General features: G+C 38.2%; 1 protein-coding gene across 6 annotated transcripts in view; it reads left to right on the top strand.

The window, feature by feature from the left end:
• The window catches only part of LOC122564179 (protein CASP-like), a 632,323-nt gene that overhangs the window by 458,643 nt on the left and 152,491 nt on the right, over positions 1 to 21,189 (top strand). For 3 of the 6 annotated variants that reach the window (XM_087977575.1, XM_043718860.2, XM_087977577.1), the window contains exons 14-16: positions 247 to 343; positions 1,003 to 1,674; positions 10,673 to 10,738. In XM_087977575.1, coding sequence (XP_087833701.1) covers positions 247 to 343; positions 1,003 to 1,674; positions 10,673 to 10,738 — 835 coding nt within the window. The remainder of the gene's footprint in view (positions 1 to 246; positions 344 to 1,002; positions 1,675 to 10,672; positions 10,739 to 21,189) is intronic. The other 3 variants (XM_087977578.1, XM_087977576.1, XM_043718862.2) reach the window with 2 other exon arrangements.

Raw genomic sequence — 21,189 nt, 5'->3', positions numbered from 1 at the left:
TAATACACATGTAGACACAATGTACATCATTTCATCTTGTATGTTTGCAGTAAACAAAAGGTTTACCAGGCACTTTATAATGATGGTGCACCTTTAAAGGATTTCTCTTCTGAAAGAGGTTGCCTTGGGCTAAATGTCTGCCGTTAATTTTGATTCTTAATGAATCCTTGATTAAGCGAGATGAGTACTGAAATATCATGCATTTAACATTAAGTAAGTCTGACTACATTACTGTTACTTTATCAGGATGCATCCAAAACCCTCGAGGTACTTCTGCTGGAAAAGAACCGCTCATTACAGTCTGAAAATGCAACTCTGCGTATCACCAACAGTGACCTTAGTGGTAGGTCTTTGTGTTTGCAGCTCACATTGCTGTGCTTGGGGAGTGTGAGGAGCTGTCCTGACATCAAAGCCTGCACTAGTGCATGGCAACAAGATTAATGTATATTACTCTTTCCTAAAGTACTAAATTGTATTTGTATACTTGTACAGACTGGGTAATAGGAAGAAGCTTTCAGACCTCGGAGACAATGTTTTAATAAAAGACCAGATTTTGCCTGAGTTTTTATCTTGATGCATTTGGGTATAAAAGCTGTTTTTTTTTCCTCATTGGTTTATGTCTGAGTATATATTCAATAGTGATTACAGAAGTTAATTAAATGTAATTAATGTCATTTTGTATTGCTACAATTATCTCTCTGCGTAGGGTTTTATATCTGTTAAACTAACACATTGCCTGATGGTGGCACTTACACTAAGTAATGCTTGGTATGGGCTGCTTAAATGCTTGTCAGGGATTCTTCAGGCTGCCATTTACAAGAAAGGTACAAACAACAAATGCATGACATCTGTCTTTGGGGGCTAGTCTGGAATACTCAAATTTGACCAGTTGCGTCAGTTGAAAGCCCTTTGTTAACTTGCAATTTTGGGCTAAAGTTTGCTATTTTTCATGGTTTTACCTTTCACTCCCCCATAATGCATTGTGTTTGGCCTTTCTTGTAGGGTCAGCTGGGAGAAATGGGAAAGACCGACCTGAGAGTCTGCGCCCTTCGACCTCACCATCCTCCCCTCCCTCTAAGTTGCTGCGCAACGCGAATGAGCAGGCTTCCAGTGCTAATGGTACGCACCAATTCTCACCGACGGTTTTAGGTCAAGATTTTTTCAACTCATCATTGACAAGCTCCCCGTTTCCCCTGGCCTCTGCAGGGAAATTTGCACTAAACTCACTTCTTCAGCGGCAGCTAATGCAGTCCTTCTACACCAAGGCAATGCAGGATGCAGGAAGCACAACCATGCTTTTTCCAACAGGTCCCTACAGCACAAATTCCATATCATCCCCAAGCCCGATCCAGCAGAGTTCTGACTTAAATGGAATGATCCCTTCACCCAGCCAGTCAGAAAGTGCTGGAAGCATATCTGAGGGCGAAGAGCTGGACACTGCAGAAATTGCACGGCAAGTTAAAGAGCAGCTGATCAAGCACAATATTGGCCAACGGATATTTGGACATTATGTACTGGGGTTATCTCAAGGCTCTGTAAGTGAAATACTGGCCAGACCCAAACCATGGAATAAATTGACTGTTCGAGGGAAGGAGCCTTTTCACAAGATGAAACAGTTCCTGTCTGATGAACAGAACATTCTGGCCCTGCGGAGCATCCAGGGCAGGCAAAGAGGTGGGTGATTACTATAATCTTTTTCATTCAAAATATCTTAAAGATATATTATTCCTGCAGTTCTATTTCAACTGATAAAATACTAGTTGGTTTTGTGCAGTCTATTCTGGTACTGGCTTTGTCAAATATGATAAGAACTGGGATTTTTTCTATGCCTTCTCCTAGCTGCTCACCTGATAGGACAGTAAATAACTGCAATGCCCAGTTTTTTACTATAGTACATGGTGTATTGTGGGGTTGCTGATTGCAGAGTGAATATGAAAGTTAACCTCACAAGCCATTGGCTGAGAACATGGAAAGTATCAACTAGAATTCCTGCTTATGATTACAGTCCTGAGTTGCATAAAACACAGGGCAGGAGTAGATGGCCCAAAGTGTACTCTACAATTCCAAATGATGATAACAGATCTTCCATTTCACCATCACTTTGCAACACACTCCTCATATCCTTTGATTGGTGAGACACCAGAAATCTATAGCTTTCTCAGTCTTAAATTTATTCAATGATGGAGAGTCAACAACTCTGCTTAACTTGAAATTGTGCCCCTTTGGTCTCGAATACCAAGGACTGTCAAGTTTCTTTCTACTCTAGAATGTTTCAATGAGATTACTTCTCATTCTTTTAAAGCCTGAGAATGCAGACCCAATTTACTCAACTTCTCATCATAGGTCAATTCATTCATCCCAGGGACAAATCCATGAATTTTGGCTCCAGAGCAAGTGTTACACAAGTGTTACTGAGCTGAAGATGTCTAAGGTCACACAAGATGTCTTATGCTTGCAGACCTTCACCCAACCATAATTAACACCTACGATAGTTACAAGAAGAACACTACTCAAAACTACTCTCCATTATATGTTTGAAGGAGTATTATAGAAAGGGATTTCCCAAACTTAAATATCAAAACATGTCATAATGGACAACATAACTGAGAACTCAGGAGCTGAAAGATTCAGAAACTGGACTTAACTTTGAATGTGCTACATCAAAATTCTGTTAGGACTACTAAAAAGAATCCTGTGTCTTTAAGCTGTTCTGCTGATTTGCAGAGTGTTGGAATGCAACACATTTTATTTCCATCCTTCAGCATGATTATTTTAATACATTTCCAGAATTGATGATTTTGGGGAGGACAATGTCAACTTAGGGCACTGGTATTTCATTTGAATACTGAAAGCATTTAAAAACCTGTACATTGATATCATCTCGAACACCTAGGAGAAAGTGAGGACTGCAGATGCTGGAGATCAGAGCTGAAAATGTGTTGCTGGAAAAGCGCAACAGGTCAGGCAGCCCAAAACGTCGATTCTCCTGCTCCTTGGATGCTGCCTGGCCTGCTGCGCTTTTCCAGCAACACATTTTCAGATCACCTCGAACTCCCCCTAGTACGTGCAAATTAACTATGCTGCAGAATCTGCAGACTATCCACAGACACCCTTCTGTCTTTTCTAGTGGTAAGGATATGTTTTTTACCTTGCAATAAGTTCATAAAATAACATGGAAACCTGTTTTTCTAATGAAATAGCCATTCTGTCTTTACTGTAAAAGCCTATGGCTTAAATCTCAGGGTGTGATGTTTATTTGAGCACAAAGTCATCCCAGATCTGTTAGTCCCATTGTCCCTAAATGTGTCTACATTCTCAATATGATGTAGTTTCAGATCTTGCAATTTTCTTGTAAATTAAGTCAGTCTCAATGCCTGGTAACAGAAATAAAAGTGTAGAACTAGAGCGTAAACCTTTTATTTGAAAACAATTTCATGATACAGAGAAAATAGGCTTCCTGTACTTCAGTTGATCTATCTGTGTTATTGGGCCATAAAATTCCAGGGTCAATCTCTGATGTATTGAATTAATTGGTATCAAGCAGGGTCTTGATTATTCTTAGTTTAAGAGTAAGTCTTGGTCATGGGTTCTGGTTCCTGTTGGTATCAAGCAACCACAGCTGGAAATAAGGGAAGAATGGATGTGGGTGAAGTTGGTGAGGCTTAGTTAAATTTTTTCTCTTCCTCCTGTTCCCCTCTTCTGTGAAATACATATTAAAGCCTCGTGTCAAAGGTGAAAGATGAATGTCGACCGTTCAGTGACTGTATCTAGGGGAGGCAGATGCTAGCAAGGGATCAATGATTTCAGTAACCATAAAATCATGGCAACAAATAAAGAAGCCATTTAGCCGTTTGTGTCCATATTGGCTCTCTATAAGAGCAACACATCTGGTTCCTTGCCTTTTCCTTGTTGGCCTGAAATATTTTTCTTTTCAGATGATCCTCAAACAACAACTGAACCAGCTTCTGATTCTCCATTAGGCAGTGCACTCTAGATACTAACTTGCTTTTAAAAATTTTAAAAGTTTTTTCCTTCTGTCTGTTTTGGTACTTTGGCCAGTCAGCCTAAATTGGTGTTCCTTAGTGCTTGTCCTTTCTGCCAGTGGAAACAATTTCTTCCTATTTACTCTCTCAAAACTTTACATGACAACAGTCACAATTATTCCAATCTATCTGTGTAACCGAAACACCTCATAGCTTAAAGTAGCTTCAGTTTTTTCTGCACTCTCTGTAATGCCTTAATGATCTTTCAAAAATGGGGTGTAGAGATTTGGATACAATATTCTAGTTTCAGGTTGAACCTAAGGTTTGTTATTAGTTTGTTTTTATAGTCAATTTCTCTGTTTATAAAGCCCAGGTATATCTTTTTGTCTATCTGCCACTCTTCAAATTTGTGGTGTTAAACATGATTCTTCTCCCCCTACAATCACTCTAGAATTTTATTGTTTATTTTATATTGTCTTTCCTCGTTGTTCCTACCAAAATGAATCTCTGCATTAAATGTTCCATAAGCTTGTCTGTGCCCTGTCGAAATCTGGACCTATTGCTGTCTCATTCACAGTTCACAATACTTTGATGCCCTGTGTACTCCAAAGTCTAGGTCATTTATCTAATTCAAGAAAAACAATGACTCTTGTACTGATTCCTGGGAAAACTCACTGTATGCTTTGCTAAAGTGTTAAAAACTACTTTCTATTTCCCATCATTTAGTCAACTTGGTAGTGCAATCCGTGCAGCCACTGTCCCTCTTTTCATACAGACTTCAACTTAGCTGACAATCTGCTAAATGACACTTTACCAAGCATTTTTTAGATGCCCTGTACATCAACTGCATTATCCCCATCAACCATCTTTATTACCTCATCAAAAAGCTCAATCAAGTCAGTTGTACACAATCTGTCCCAAACAAATCCATGTAGGCTTTACTTGATATATCCTCCCTTGTTCAAGTGATTAATAACTTTATCCCAGATTATCATTTCTGACAGATTTCTTACCACGTAAATTGCTGGTTTTGCCCTTTCATCCTTTTTTGAATAAAAATAAAAACAGAAATTCAGCAGGTCCAAAACATCTGTGGAAAGAGAAACCAAGTTCAAGTATTTAGTTGAATTTGATGAATTTTAATTTGGATTTCCAGTAGCTGCAGTATTTTGCTTTTATGTAACATTTGCAGTTTTTCAATCTTGTGGCACAACTCCTGTATCTAAAAAGGTTTGGCAGATCATTATCAGTGTCATCATGATTAGATTACCTCTTAATGTTTGACATTCAATGGTTAGCAAATCTCGTCTCTGAATCCTGTTTTTGTAATTTAACCATTTAGTTTTGCTATAATTTTGGTGAATCTGTATTGTACTCCTCAAAGGCAAAATCATACTTAGTGAGGTATGGTGCCTAATCCTAACCCAGATCACAGTGCAACATTTGACTAATCAGAATTTGTCAATTCATTGCCTGTTTAATGAACAGTGTTGGATTGGTAAAGACCATCTGGTCTGTTGTATTCCAGGAAAGGTTTAGAGGGACATGGGTGAAACACAGGCAAAGGGGACTAGTTCACTTTGGGGAACCTGGTCAGCGTGAACGAGTTGGGCCATAGGGTCTGGTTCTGTGCTGTATGACTCTATGACTCTTTGTATATTAGTAATTCATTGTGCATTATAAGATATACTGTCCATCCCAACTGAAACCATGTGATCTCTTGGAAAAATCAAAATCAAATATACATCAAAAGCAAGTTGGAGTCATTACTGCACAGAAGGACACCATTCAGCACTTCAAGGTCCATGTTGGTTCTTTGTAGAACAATCCAGTTTCTACCAAGTCTGGCCCTGCAAGTTTGCTTCCTTCAAGTGTCCATCCAGTTTTCTGGAAATTAGTATTTTGGAAAATATTGATCATCATTGTCTTCCAAATTATTGCACAGCTTTTTTAGTTTCTGTATAGACTCATAGAGATGTTTTGTTTCATAAGGTATGAGATCTGAAATCTGTTACCAACCTATTGTTTCTGAATATCAGTCAACCTATGGCATGTGAACTACACAGGTTCAAGAAGGCCACATAATGCCTCCTTCTCAAGGGAAACTAGGATGGGCAGTAAATGTTGGCTTGTCAGCAATGCCCACATCTCAAGTGTGAATTTAAAAAGATGTTGAGTTGTAAACTAGCCTTATAGTTCAATATATTAAGCACTTGGTTAGCAGTGTATAGATTAGTACAGGCAATTTGACTTTCAAGCTATGTTTCTTCATAAATCGGTACTTTAAAATAAAGAGAAGAATGCAACTTGCTGACTGGTTAATTATATAGAATTCTGGAATTCACTTCCTCATGGCATTGTGGGTAAACCCACAGCAGGTAGACCGCAGTGGTTCAAGAAAACACTCCCCACCACCTTCTCAAGGGCACTGAGGGATGGCAATAAATGCAAGTCAGCCAGCAACACCCACATCCCTCAACATGAATAAATTTTAAAAAACAGCCATTCTGACTGGTATTTTGATTTTTTGCCAGTAGTATGTTCCTTGACCTGCATTGATTAAAACTAATTAGGAAATGGAGATTTGTTGAAATGAATTGTTTGGAACGTTTCTCAGAACCAAGTCTACCCCTGACTAATTTCTCCCCTTGAAAAATTCATACACATTTTAGATATGTAGAAGTCTGTTTACTTTAGTTCTTCTGTTTTAATCCCAATCTGCACAGTGCAGATAGATTTGCACTTCATAATTCCACCTTGTCTTGATGCCTCACTGGTATCATAATCCAACTTCCATACCCCAACAGGTTATTTCCAGGTCTCCTCCACTGTACACTTCAAATGGATTGCTCCAATCACCAGCAGTCACTGTGTAAACATTGATGAAATGAAAAGTAAAACATACATCAAAGGAAAGGACTGCAAATTCTGAAACATAGGCTGGAAATTGCTGGAGTGTAAGAAAGTGAAAAGAGCGAAGACTGTAATGTTTCACGAAGATAAGACAACTAAATGTAAGACGAGGACTGGTATAAGACTCTCTTTAAAGAACGGCACTTGTTAAACCTCAGCTTGAGTCGTCTTGTAGCTCAGGGTGCCACATTATAGGGAGGAGATGAACACATTTCAGAGAACACAAGAATAATGCCATGAATAAGGAATTTTGGTTATAAGGATAGATAGAACAGTCCCAAATTCTTCACTTTGGAGATAACAAGAAGAGATCTGACACGAGGTTTTCAAAATCATGACCGGGCTGGATAGAATGAATAGGGAGAAACTGTTTCTACTTGTAAAGGAACAAGAATGAAGCAGCGTAGATTTAAAGTGATTTGCAAGATGTAAATGCGAGAGGAAAGTTTTTTCATACAAGTAATTAGGTTATAGAATGCACTGCCTGGTAGTATGGTTGAGACAGGTTCAGTTGAGATATTCAAGATGCCCTTTAATGATTATTTGGATAGATAATGTGCACAGCTGTGGGGGAAAAACAAATAAGGATTTAGAACTTGGTAATGATGCTCATTTGAAGAGCTGGTGCAGATATGAGCTCATTGGCCTTTTACATCCTAACACTCTGATTCTGTGATTTTAGCTTTTAAAAAAGTTGACAACATGAAAGCAAATTCTGAACAGCAGATAAGACAAATCAAAGCTTGATAAAGATTTTTTTTATGGCTACTTAATAATTGAAACAACCCAGATTCAAATTAGTGTAACAATTTCCATGACTAAATCATCGTATCATTTATAGGCACTGCACTTCCTGCATTCTCCCACCTAGAACAGAGATAAGCAACTGTTTAAATTCATAAGGCTTCTGGTATATTCCTTCCTCATATAATACACAAACACACAGCTGTGTGCACTTGACAGCCTAAAGGCTGCTGTGTAGAGAACCATGATATTTAATTGTCAAGTACATTGGTAAAGCATTGCCTCACAGAAAGCTGCTGTGAGACTTCTCATGGATTTGTTGTACTTTTGAGTTTAGAGCTTTTCTTGTTGAAAGTCAGTACATGTATAGGTATTGATTATAGCAACAGGAGCTTTGTGAATAGAACACATCAAAAATGAAAAGACTGTACTCCACATTTAGAATATGAGCCGTGAGTGTACTCGAAGTCTTGATTATTTTCCATGCAGTGTTGGATTAAGCTGCATGACCTGAGAAAGGGCGGCATGGTGGCTCAGTAGTTAGCACTGCTGCCTCACAGTGCCAGGGAACTGGGTTTGATTCCCACCTTGGGCGACTGTGTGTGTAGGGTTTGTACATTCTCCCTGTGTCTGCATGGTTTTCCTCCCACAATCCAAAGATGTGCAGGCCAGGTGAATTAGCCATGCTAAATTGCCCATAGTATTAGGTACAATAGTCAGAGGTAAATATAGGGGATGGGTCTCTTCGGAGGGTTGATGTGGAGTTGTTGGGCCGAAGAGCCTGTTTCCATACTGTATGGAATCTAATCTAATTTTTTTTTTAAAAAGCATTGTTCTAGTAAGAGAACCTGAGTGTTAGAATCGGGAGCTTTGTTTTTCTCATTTGTGAAAATCCAATTGATTTTAAATGTAATTGTTGTAATTTTGTCACTTAACACGCTTCTTCAAAAAAAAAGGCCTTCTTCCTAATTTGTAGATACCATTTTTATCAGTTTATGTTTGTATATATTTGTGTTCAGTGAGGTATTTTCTTGTCAATTCCTGTCAAACATTGAAGTGTTTTGTTTTCCATATTTTCTTGTGGATTACACATTACAGGAGAACATTAATCAATGCCAAATCTGTACTGAACCTTGGTGCACACTTGGAATACCATTTGCAGATCTAGTCACAATAGAGGCATTTGAGAGGGCGGTGGTGAAGATTTACAAGGACAGTCCTAGAAATATGTGGATTTACTCATCAGGAAAGAGTTGACAGGATGGCTCTCAACATTTCTTGAAAAAAAGGTTGAGGTATGACCTAATAGAGGTCTTTAAAAATTTTGAAAAGTTTTGATAGAGAATGCCTCCTTCTGGGGAGAAGAACAAAGCCAAAAGCCATGAATATTTCCTAGTCACCAATAAATTTAGTAGCATTTTTTCACCCAGAGAATGGCAAGAACTTGCAATTATCTGGCACAGGGTATGGTTGAATGGATAGTGTAGATGTATTTAAGGGAAATTAGACAAATATATGAGTTGAGAAGGGAATAGGTGGTTACAATGGTACATTTAGTTAAGAAAAGAGGCTCAAGCAAAAATATCGACATGGACTGGCTGCTCTCAAGAAGCTTATTTCTGTTCCGTATATTCTGTATAATGACATCTTATGCTGTGAAGATCACAAATGATGTAGAGAACCAAGCAGAGATATATAATAAAACTGAAAGTTAAATTTTACTAATGCATGAACTTCCAGTTGCAAAAACTAGATTTTGTAAGAAGAGACCGTGTTACTGTTCTTGCTGCACAAGGAACCAAGGAGAAACGTGCATTGTAGAGAAGTCACAATATTTTTTTCTATATTATTTATTTATGGGATGTGAGCATCATTGCCTGCATTTGTTGCTCATTCCAAATCACTTGACAGCTTGTGAGCAAGCTTGAGCTTGTATCAAAGTATCATAGTAAATTATTGAACCAATTGACAATGGAAAAAGAAATATGCCCATAAAATCTCTCAAATTTTCTCCATTCAGGAAGATAATATCTAAAGTTAATGTTAAGTCCACTTTCCAGCCCCATCCTCATATCCCTTGATTCCCTTAGAGTCCAAATGTTTTGATTGTATCTGCAGCCCTGTTAAAGAATTTGAAAGAATCTTCTGAATGAAGAAATTTCTCATTTTTAGCACTAAATGGCTGAACACTTTTCCTGAGGCTATAACCGCTTCAGTAATTGGGAAACGGAGACTCAGTGTCTACTCTGTCAAGCATTCTTTAAAAAGTGTTTTGGTCTAATTATTTCTTTTCCTAAACTCCAGATAATATAGAAACAAAACAGAAATTGCTGTTAAAAATTCAGCAGATCTGGCAGCACCTGTGAAGAGAAAGCAGAGTTAACGTTTCAGATCCAGTGACCTGATTTGTTCTCATAGCTCTGCCTTCTCATTTCAAGAACCAATAGTGAACCTTTATTGCAGTAAGGCAAGTTTATGTTTCTTTGTGTTCAGAGAACAAATCTGCGAACAATATTCAAAGCCTTATAGAATTTCATGAAGATTTCTTTATTTTTGCACTCCATACCATTTGTAAAAAGTTAAACAAAGCATTTGCCTTCCTAATGGCTTACTAAATCTGCATGTTAACTTACCACAATTCATTGACAAGTATATCCAAATACTGAGTATCAACATTTAGTAGCTTGCAGCTTTACAGAATCATCTGCCATTGAACAACCTTTATTTAGGTTAGAAATAGGTAATGAAAATGCTGAGAGTGTAAGGAGGCCACTGACATTTGATATCATGGTTATTGATGCTCATTAAATTTTAAAATGATTTTGTGCCGACAAGAATCATCATGACATCTGTCATGAAGCTCAACTGCTGTTTTCGACCTTCCTCCCTCTCCCAAAAACACAGTCCATTGAAATAATCAGTGACAGTATATATTGTGTGTGCCCCAGTATATAACATGCTAGGTCACTGTAAAGAGACAAAAAAAAATTCCCCCTTGTTTTTTATTCTTATCGAAACTTGTTTTTTAACAGAGGTTCCAGGCCAGAACATACAAAGAGTGTTGCAGGAAGTAAAGAAACGAAGATATGGTTCAGAAGGTAGGTCCTGGGATGTTCTGTTAATTACAACCAATAGGATTCATGTAAACATATTAACTCTACAAAACCCAAGTGATATGGTCTAATACTGGCCTGGAATCTGCTGGAAAACAGATAGTGTAAGTATAAAAATCAAGGCATTCACTCCTTAAAGCTGCAATGAGCAACTATTTGATACTTGTCTTTTTAAATCTATTTTTGAACTAATTTATTCTCCTTGAACTGCATGTTAATGCACCTAACTACTATTTATTTTAGTCATTTCATTTGAACATCATTTGTAAATATTTCTAAATTTAAAGAACTAAAATATTTTGGGATTATGACTGAAATAGCTGGTTAAGTGACTCAGAGCATGGTTGATGGAGGTTATTGAAGAGATAGGGAGTCTTCGGGTCTTTTTGATGAACAGTTAAAACTGAGCAGAGTGGAAATTGCAGGTTTTACCTCTCAAAATCTTGAGCATACTGAAATTGTTCAGAGAGAGGTGGGTGTATTTAAACAAATTAGATTGAAAGGGCATTGCAGCTTTAAGTGATAGTTCATGCAAGTTACGGTTGTGACCTCATGAAGCATACGGTTTGAATTATTTCTGAGGGTCTGTTACCAGGGATATTCACAAGACTGAAGTGTTCTTTGTTGGCTGATCAACAGGTTGCCTAAAATATTGTTGACCAGTTGAGGTGTTTACAAATTCTTATGCTCCCAATAGTTTCCGAATACTTTTGGTAATGGTGAACATTTAACCCATTCTGGTCAGCCCTTTGATAACCTGGAGTGAAAAGATGGATCAAAGTGGAGAATTTAATCTAATGATGGCCATGCGTTACTTTTAGAAATATTATAACCTGAATATGTAATTATTTTAAACCTCAGCAGTACAGTCTTTCTGACTAAGTCACTGTACTTGTGTTCAATTGAAGGGAAATCCCTACATATTTTTTGAAAAGGTTCACAAATCCTCATTTTATTTTACTAAAGTAAATGCAGAGTAGTACCAACTAAGTCAGTTATTGATTCTGTTAATATCAAATTTTTGACTCTAGATTCATAGTTTCCAAATGTTGAAGCAGAGAAGTCAAGTGTTCTTCCACAATGTATTAGTTGCCATGCTTTTGAATAAAAGTACACCTCCAAAGTAATATGTTGTCTGTGAAACGCTTTGTGATGTTTCAATAATGTATGAACTGCTATATAAACCCAAGTTATTTTTAATGTGTCTGAAGTTTAGCTTACATTTCAGGAAAATGCTTTGCTTGTGTACTTTGAAGTTTTCCTGGTGCCTGCACTGTTGTTTTTGTTGGATTTAATGTGACCTCACAGTTCATTAAACGAACCTGAAATGGGAATTGGAATGGATCACAGTGCGCATAGAGTGCTGTATTCAGGATTGCATAGTTCTGTTAGCTGTCAGACTGAGCAGATAAAATTCACCAAAGTGACAAGGAGCTCTTTCTTTGCACAGTATAAATATTCTTAATTTTTCATGTTCTTGTTCTTTTTAGAAAAATTGAATAATAGAGTTCTGTTATGGAATAACAGAAATCTACCTCTGGTGCAGCACAAAATAGTGTGATGTCAGATCAGTCACCTGTTCTTCAGACAGGGCGTGGTAGATTTGTGGAAGTTATTGCCATAGGAGGCTGTAGAGGCCAAGTTATTGGTTGCATTTAAGACAGATATAGATAGGTTCTTGTTCAGTGGGAGGATTAAGGCAGAGAATAGGGTTGAGAAACATTTCAGCCATGATTGAATGCCGGAGAAGACTCAATAGGCTAAATGGTCTAATTCTGCTCCTATATCTTATGGTCTTATGCATAATTTTTAATTCCATTGTCTTTCTACTGCTCGTGTCTTGAAGCCATTACACAATAGACAACTACATAAATCCTATCAAATTGTAATACATGCTGATTAAACCCATTTTCGTCATTACAAAATTGCGATTAAAGCCCTGGAATGTCAGCATCATGAGCTTTTCAAGCAATAAAAGTTGGTGACCTAGAATGTCCAGCTGTTCCTAGTAGGCGAGTTTCAGCAGTTCTTATTTGGAACCATACATGGAAAGCTTATAGGAGAAGTAATGTCTTTTACTGAGTAATAAACTAGAAATAGGATAACCAGACACTTGCCTTACAAAATATGCCTCCTTCTGGGTAATTGATTAGCATGGCTTCTAAACCACAGGCTTTCTGTACCACTGGCTATCCTGTGCTCTCCTGAACTCTTGACAACTTCAGAACAGCATGAAGTGGTGATTCGTTTTGGCACAACAGTTTTTTACAACTTAAAAGAAATGCTCCTACATCTATGAAATAGGTTTTGTGAAATAATAAAGCTTTACTAGCAAAACATATCAAACAAGGAACAAGGGTAGGCCACTCAATCCTCTGAGCCTGCTCCGCCATTCAATAAGGTCATGACTTATCTGATTTTAACCTCAACTCTACATTCCTGATAACCTTTCACCGCCTTGGTCAATCAAGATTCAAACTACCTCGAAAAATATTGAAATTATGTATCCACTGCATTATAATTCATTATTTTTTCAGCACATTACAGGCCCTTTGGCCCACAATGTTGGGCCAAGCATTTATCTTAGTCTAAGATAAACCCAGCCGACACACTCCTCAATTTACTGCTGTCAATGTGCTTGTCCAGCAGTCGCTTAAATGTCCCTACTACAACTGCTGGCAGTGCATTCCATGTACCCACCACTCTCTGCGTAAAGGACCAATCTCTGACATCTCCCCTATACCTTCCTCCAATACTTTAAGAATATGACCCCTCGTGACAGCTATTTCTGCCCTGAGGAAAAGTCTCTAGCTATCAACTCTATGCCTCTCATTACCTTGTACACCTCTATCAAGTCACCTCTCTTCCTCTCCAGTGTGAAAAGCCCTAGCTCACTCAACCTCTCTTTGTAAGACAAGCCGTCCAATCCAGGCAGCATCCTGGTAAATCTCCTCTCTAAAGCATCTACATCCTTCCTATAATGAGGTGACCAGAACTGGACACAATATTCCATGTGTGGTCTAACTAGGGTTTTAGAGAGCTGCAACAAAACCTGACGGCTCTTAAACTCAATCCCCCTGTTAATTGAAAGCCAAAACACCATACGCCTCCTTAACAACTCTATCAACTTGGGCAGCAACTTTGAGGGATGCTGCCTCATGGATCCCAAGATCCCGCTGTTCCTCCACACTGTCTTTGAGGAATGAAATTCCAAAAACGTTCAACTGGCAGAGAGAAAATATGTTTTCTCATCTCAGTCTTAAATGGGTGATCCCTTATTTTTAAACTGTTACCCGTAGCTCTAGATTCTCCCACAAGAGGAATCATTCTTTTGGCATCCTTGGAATCACTGAAATCCCTGTCTTGTGGTAGAACATTCAAACTGTTCACTTAACATGTACATTGCAGGCACTATTTGGAGAGCATTACTTTGAGCAAGACCAGCACCTTCTGATTATCACAAGTAATATTCACAGATTTATAAAATTCTAAGTGCTTTACAAGATGTTTTTGAAGGCTGGAAGGGAGATGTCAATACAGAGTGCCATTGAATGGGGGTGATATCAATAAAAGTTTGGACTGAATGGAACATGGAACGAGAACTAGGCTTATTTCTTAGAATTGAGAATGCGTGTGGCAGTGTATGACTGGAGGACATCTCAGATATTGGAATGCATAAGACCATGCTGGTATGCAAATTATTTAGTAATGTAAATGAGAAATGGGTAATGGGTACTGTGGGCTTAGCGTGGATGGTGTGCAGTTGAGAGCAACATTTAAGTTGTGGTTTATGCAAACTGCAAGTTAACATTGTAAGGAGAGTTGTGAAGTAGTGCACCTTTGAAGTTGTTAATTAAGTTGAGTAAGTTAGGCAACAAACTTTCTCCTGCATAAAATTGCTGGTCATTTTGATTTTACTTGAGCTGGTTTAAATTTGTAGAGTGAAGCCTTTTTGTCATTATCTAAATAACAACAGTCATCCCTAATAAAGCATTTTAACAACTGACAGCTTTTAAAAAGAAAACCCTGTCACAGTACAAAATAGCACTCTAAGCTGAAACCAAATAAAACTAAGATGATAGCAATATGACAAACAAGAGAGACAATATTCTATCTCTCACATTTCTCAAATGACACAACCTGCTACGTTAATCTCATATTGATTTCTGTTGCTTCTTATTTGACATAATTTGATGTGACTCGTTGCATTCAATTTTCATTTCTGACACTTTTAATTTAGATGTACTGTCGTTAGCAGCACAGTTATGATCCTTTCTCAGTATAAATTTGTGCTGCTACATGTTCTTTATTTTGTAACATCTGATGCTAAATTTCGTTGATCCCAAGATTTATTAAGTTAGCTCAGATTTGCACATTAGGCACATTAGTTAGTTTGACAAATATTTTTGTTTTAGTGACAATATCCAATGGCACTTGTGACCATGAATGTATTTTTGGTGTACATGTCATTCTTATTTTTATCTATTTCATCCATATGCTTAAATTGCTGTTCTCTTTTTACCTTCCATTTAACTCCGAGACCAATTGCTCATGATCAGTAAAAGTGCAGTATAGGTTGCAGAACATGTTGGAATGAGTTCACACATTTTTCTTTGATGGTCTGCAGTCTGTTCATTAGCAAGGGAGAAATAGGTTTGTTGGTGGCTAATCTCTGCAATACAGTATTAACCATACTCAACAGGTTAGTCTTCTAGTGTGAATCCTGATGTATACTGAGCTCGCTTCTCTCAAAAGGTTGAAATAACATTACAGACAGTTAAGTTAGTTGCAGTTAGGGAAATGTCCTTGTATCCTGTCACTATCCATTGACCTTTCTGGAGATTTGATAATTAATATGGCGAATATTGGGCTTAGTTTTGTTGCCCTGGTGCAGCACAGTTGTTAGCACACTGCCTCATAGCACCAGGTTCGATTCCACCTTCAGGTGACTGTCTGTGTGGAGTCTGCATGTTCTCCCCATGTCTATGTGGTTATCCATAGGACACTCTGGTTTCTTTCCATCGTCCAAAGATGTGCAGGCTAGATAGATTGGCCATGTTAAGTTATCCCATAGTGTCCAGTGATGCGTAGAATAGATGGATTAACCAAGGTAAATATGGGGTTACAGGGATAGGATGAGTGAGTGGATCTGGTCAGGATGCTTTCTGAGGGTTGGTACAGACTCACTTTTGGCCAAATGGCCTTTTTCTGTATTGTACCGATTCCATGAACTCTCACCTTGTGAGATCATATAAATTAATTGATGTCCAGATGAAATATTGAGGGGATAAATTAAATTTATTTATGTGTTGAGGGTAAAAGATTAGCTCAAAAATTTCTGGGGTGACCAAAGTTAGATCAGGGGAACTGAATTCTGTAAAGGCCAAATGTTTGGCGTATGGTGCAGTAAGACCTATGTTCAAATGTCTTTTCCCATAGGATAAGTACTGATCTCAAGAAAACAGCTTCTTACCAAACTTAGCAACAGGGAATCCCTGCTATTTATTAAAGATGCATGTGGGGTTGCCCCAGCATACACACACCACCTACTGGTGTGCACTTTGGCATAGTGACCTAATAAAAGGTAAAGTTGCCATAGTCTTAGCAGACCATACAGCAGCTCTTTCATCAGAGAGAAACAGCTGTTGGTGGTTTAATCTGAGGGCTACCATGCCTCAGGTGAAGGGAGAAATGACCTCAGCCATTGCAAGAATTTAATCCATATGTTGGTGTCACTCAGCATCACAAACCAGCCTTTCAGCCAATGAGCTGAATGGTCCCTAGTGTCATATACTGGTAAGCACTCATGGAATTCTAGAAATTATGTGTGTGTACAAAGAGATTTAAAAGCAGGCAACAAACTTCCAGAAAAACAAAGTTTAATCAATCAAAAAGAAATACAGGTACCAAACAAGTTCTATTTTGTATGTTTGTAGGCACTTGCAAGGAGGTGCTAAAAAAATGTATTGCCAAAATGGTGGCTATTGGAATTCAAGTCTCTCAGTGTTTGTGACTTTGGATGGAGTTCATTTCTAGTAGCTATTGATTAAGCTTCCCTGCTAGAACCCTTAAGCCCACTTGTCATTCTACAGCAGGCTTCCTCAGTCGTGGTGAGTTTTGTCTGCCTTCAATACTGCTATGTGATGCAGCTGTTTCTGACAATTGAATGTTACTGACCAGGTACTGTATGTGGGCTGAGGGTATCATGGTAGCTCTTCCATTGGGCTCACATCGAAGAACGTAAGGAAGGGTGTAGGTGCCAGTTTAAGTGAGGATGAGAAACAAACCCTTGAGCATTGGAAAGAAATGTTCCACTAATTCCCTGGCACACCCAAGGCAGGCTTCAAAGGCATTTTCAGGCATGCGAAACCTGTCATCTTTATTAATATCAAAACTGTGTTTGTGAAGTGTTCTCTTGACATTGAAGTCATGGAAGTACATCAATGCTGTCAGTTGTTAAATAGCTGCAGTACATTGTTAGTTTTAGTTATTTTCAGTGAATAACTAATTATCTGCTCCGCGCCTGATACATAATGTGTATGAAACAAAATGAATGCTGCATTGTTGTTTAGCCAAATACATCAGACATCTGCAATACTGATTCATTGTATATCATAGCCAATTGGCTTATTTGCAGCTTTTTTAGTTTCTTTGGGATAGGATAATGAGTCTTGATAAACCCTTTGATCCATGTTGCTTTATATTTTGAGTTGAGCTCAGGCTTCTTGCTGGCAAGTGAAGTAAAGGCAAGTACAGGGTTGTATCTGAAGGACAGACAGGGTGAGCTGCATAGAGATGATATCGTAGAGATCTATAAGATGGATGGAACAAGCAAGAGAACACAGCATGCATGGAGTGTTCTTGGTCTGTAGTGCATTAACAGATGATTTTGGACGCTGAAGTACAGACAGGGCTAGGAACAGGAAGGACTTTGTGCTGTCCACTGACACAGATGTAGCTAACCAGGAATGAAGTTAATCATTTTGAGTTGGGAAGGAGCATGACTGAGCAATTAGAAAATTCTCTTGTGAACGAACTATGCAAGTAATATGTGCTGTTTCTGTGATTAAGTTAATTTTCAAGAATGAGGTGAGACAGCATTTCGAAATGCCAGAGACCTTATTTTAATGAATCAATAACAATTAGAAGTGCTAATGCAGAGACAGGCCTGGAATCTGACTGGTTGACATTCTGAAATGCGTTTGGTTGAATGGATAGGCTGGCAGAGCAGTTGACTTAGGGATCCGTGTGATTGAAATTGCTCGCAGTACCAGCTGCCTCAGTTGAGAACGTCATCTCCTCGGAATCAGGAAATTGTGATTTCAGGAATAGAGACATGCATTGATGACAATTTAATAGCACTGGCAGTTTTCAAGAATAAGGCTGCGTGTGTTTGCGATACAGTCGGTTGCAAAGACAGTTCTGCGTTGTCTGATTAGTGAGATGGAAGGGAGTAACGGCCAGTATGTAACTTCCAACCTTGTCTTTTTTTTAAAAAGTAATAAGATGAATGGCTGGAAGTTCTGAAAAGTCAGAAATTGATCTAGAGTTGTGTAACTGAGTGGCGGTTCTCCATTATTCCCTATTGTTTAAGTAAATAAAATATTATTCTGTTTGCAGCTGTAAATGAGGTTTTGCACCTGTTTGTAGTAATTGCCTACTGAGTTGCATCGGTGCACAATTCAAATCCCTATGTGTGCAGTCATTAAAGAAAACCTGCAGTGAACTATAAGTTACACATCAAATTTATTGTTGGTTGTTATTGTTTTGGGATGAGTATGTAGCACTGCAGTATTTGCATAGTAAACAGGTCCACAGATGTTCAAGCACACCGTGAAAGATGCTTTATGAAAATATTAATGATGGAAAAGTACAAATATTGATTTCAAATAGGCTTTCAAGTCTTAGTTTGATTAAAGCTGGTCAATGGCATAGAATTAATAAGGTAGTCAAGTCTCCTATTTTCTGGTTATGTCTTGTGTACCTTCTGCTCCTATTACATTCCCTGTCGCTGAAGTTTTTAAAAATAAACAAAGTACTCCAGAAGAAGAGGTCATTACATCTGCTCCCTTTTGGAGAACAAGCAATTTTTCACTGCCCCACTACCTGATGTATTTTACAGGATTAGATTAGATTAGATTACCTACAGTATGGAAACAGGCCCTTCGGTCCAACAAGTCCACACTGACCCTTCGAAGAGCAACTCACCAAAACCCAGTCCCATACATTTACCCCTGACTAAGACACCTAACACTATGGTCAATTTAGCATAGCCAATTCACCTGACTGTGGGAGGAACCCAGGGAGAATGTGCAAACTCCACACAGACAGTTGCCTGAGGCAGGAATTGAACCTGGGCCCCTGGCGCTGTGAGGCAGTAGTGCTAACTGTGGGTTGTACTAGGAATGTGAAGTTACTGTGTTCATTTCAGTTGCAGATAGTGTTTAGGGTGTGGGCTGCCTAATCCAGAAACTAATTTCACCAGCTGAGTATGTGCTCTCCTAAAGAGCTGTGGCCTTGATTCCAACCTGGTCTTGCTGAGTATTGAATCAGAGAGTGTTGTGAGAGGACTGCAGCCTTTCTCACATCACAGAGAGGCTGAGGACTGAATGAGATATGGAATTGTAATTTGCAATTAGGTGTGAATTGAATAGTCCTCCCATTACTTTGTGAAGGTGGGGAGTAGAATGAATATTATGTGAAGAAGACTGTTCTCCCCAACGATTGCATTAATTTAATGGGAAAGCTTGTTAGCTGTTAGAGTAATTGAAGTGTCCACAATGTGCAAAACAGGGTTAGCAACATGAATAAAATGATTAACCAGCCAAAATCTTGCTTTTTGTTACTTTGAATAACTTCAGTAATATTTTTAAATATTACAGACTACATTAGTAGCATTCCGTTAGTCCAATAGGAACGGATTTTCTTCTCAACCTTAAAGCATCTTTTCCTCCATTCAGATAATATTTAAACAGAGAGTGAAAGAAAAGAGAGGAAAAAAAAAGAGAAGAAATGTGTTTCTGTATAAGAGAGAGAGAGAGAGAGAATCAGGGAGAGCCCCAGTGCAGCATGAAAACCATACAGATTATACTAACTCAATTTTCTATTTATGGTTCAAATACAAATAAGTCAAGAGAAATGGTGCTTTCTTTTGTGGTTTTGTGTGAAAATGAAATTAAGGCAAATTAAACAATTGGTCTGAGCAAGTTTCTAACTAAGCTACTGTATAAAAGTTAGTATTTAGTCATAGCATTCCAGTGTGGAGAAACGTAGTCTTGTTTATGTTTATGATTTGAAAACAATTTAATATCTTCATCTATCTATTGATGAATTCAATATTTCCAAGGAAATATATAGTAAATGTGGACATATAGGTTGTTCTGCTGTAACACGATAGTTGTGTTCCTCTGTAACCCCGCTGTGGAGATCGCTAATAGAAAATCGCTATACCCATTCAGCAGAAAGTTTGTGTCATCCAAGCAACGTCCACAATTCATCAATCACATTATAGCCAATTCACGCTGATGAAACGCACATTATAGCAGAACGGCCTATAGGAATATTGATTACATATATTTAAACTGGTTAGACTGTAATTACATCCTCCCAGCAGTATTGTTGCTACTTTACTATAAATGCTGGAATATAGTTTTGAACAAAAAAAGAATTTTGTCTGCATTTTGTTCCAAAAACTTTCTGCTCTTGAATCCTGATTCACCTGACAATTTATGCAAGTTCTTGATTTCCTTTGTTTGGGTGGCACGGTGGCACACTGATTAGCACTGCTGCCTCACAGCGCCAGAGACCGGGGTTCAATTCCCGCCTCAGGTGACTGTCTGTATGGAGTTTGCACATTCTCACTGGTTTCCTCCCACAGTCCAAAAATGTGCAGGTTAGGTGAATTGGCCATGGTAAATTGCCCATAGCATTAGGTGAAGGGGTAAATGTAGGGGTATGCGTGGGTTGCAAAAGCAAACTGAATATGGCCTGTTTCCTAGTAAAATTCTAAACATAGCTCTCACTTCCTGTAGATATTGAATGTAATTTCTGAGCTCCAATGCATAATTTTAAAAAACCTGTTTGTCAACACACCACAGCGGCCCAATGTAAATGTGCCAAGTCACATTCCGTGCGACGTATAAATCAAGTACAAAATAATTTCAACTGCCAGTTTTTCAAACATGAATATTCTTGTGTAAAATTAACATTTGATATAATTGTTTGCATAAATTATTTTTCACAATGACATTACAAACTTGTTTGTGCTTTGATGTCTTTTATTGTCTCCAATTAACATTTTAGAGGAAAGTTTAGCCAGGGCACAAACTTGATCATTTTCAGTAACTTTGTGTCTAAGTCATGTCATTCGATTTCTGTAAAAGCAGTGTAGTGTTCCAAAATGCTTTAGCAACATCCACATTATAAAACGACCTCTA

This window comes from Chiloscyllium plagiosum, unplaced genomic scaffold, assembly GCF_037043375.1.
Source record: "Chiloscyllium plagiosum isolate Xiang-an unplaced genomic scaffold, Cpla_swu_hap1 HiC_scaffold_31, whole genome shotgun sequence".
NCBI classification, from domain to species: Eukaryota; Metazoa; Chordata; class Chondrichthyes; order Orectolobiformes; family Hemiscylliidae; genus Chiloscyllium; species Chiloscyllium plagiosum.
Note: the sequence above shows the minus strand (reverse complement) of the source record. Positions and strands in the feature narration are given on the sequence as shown.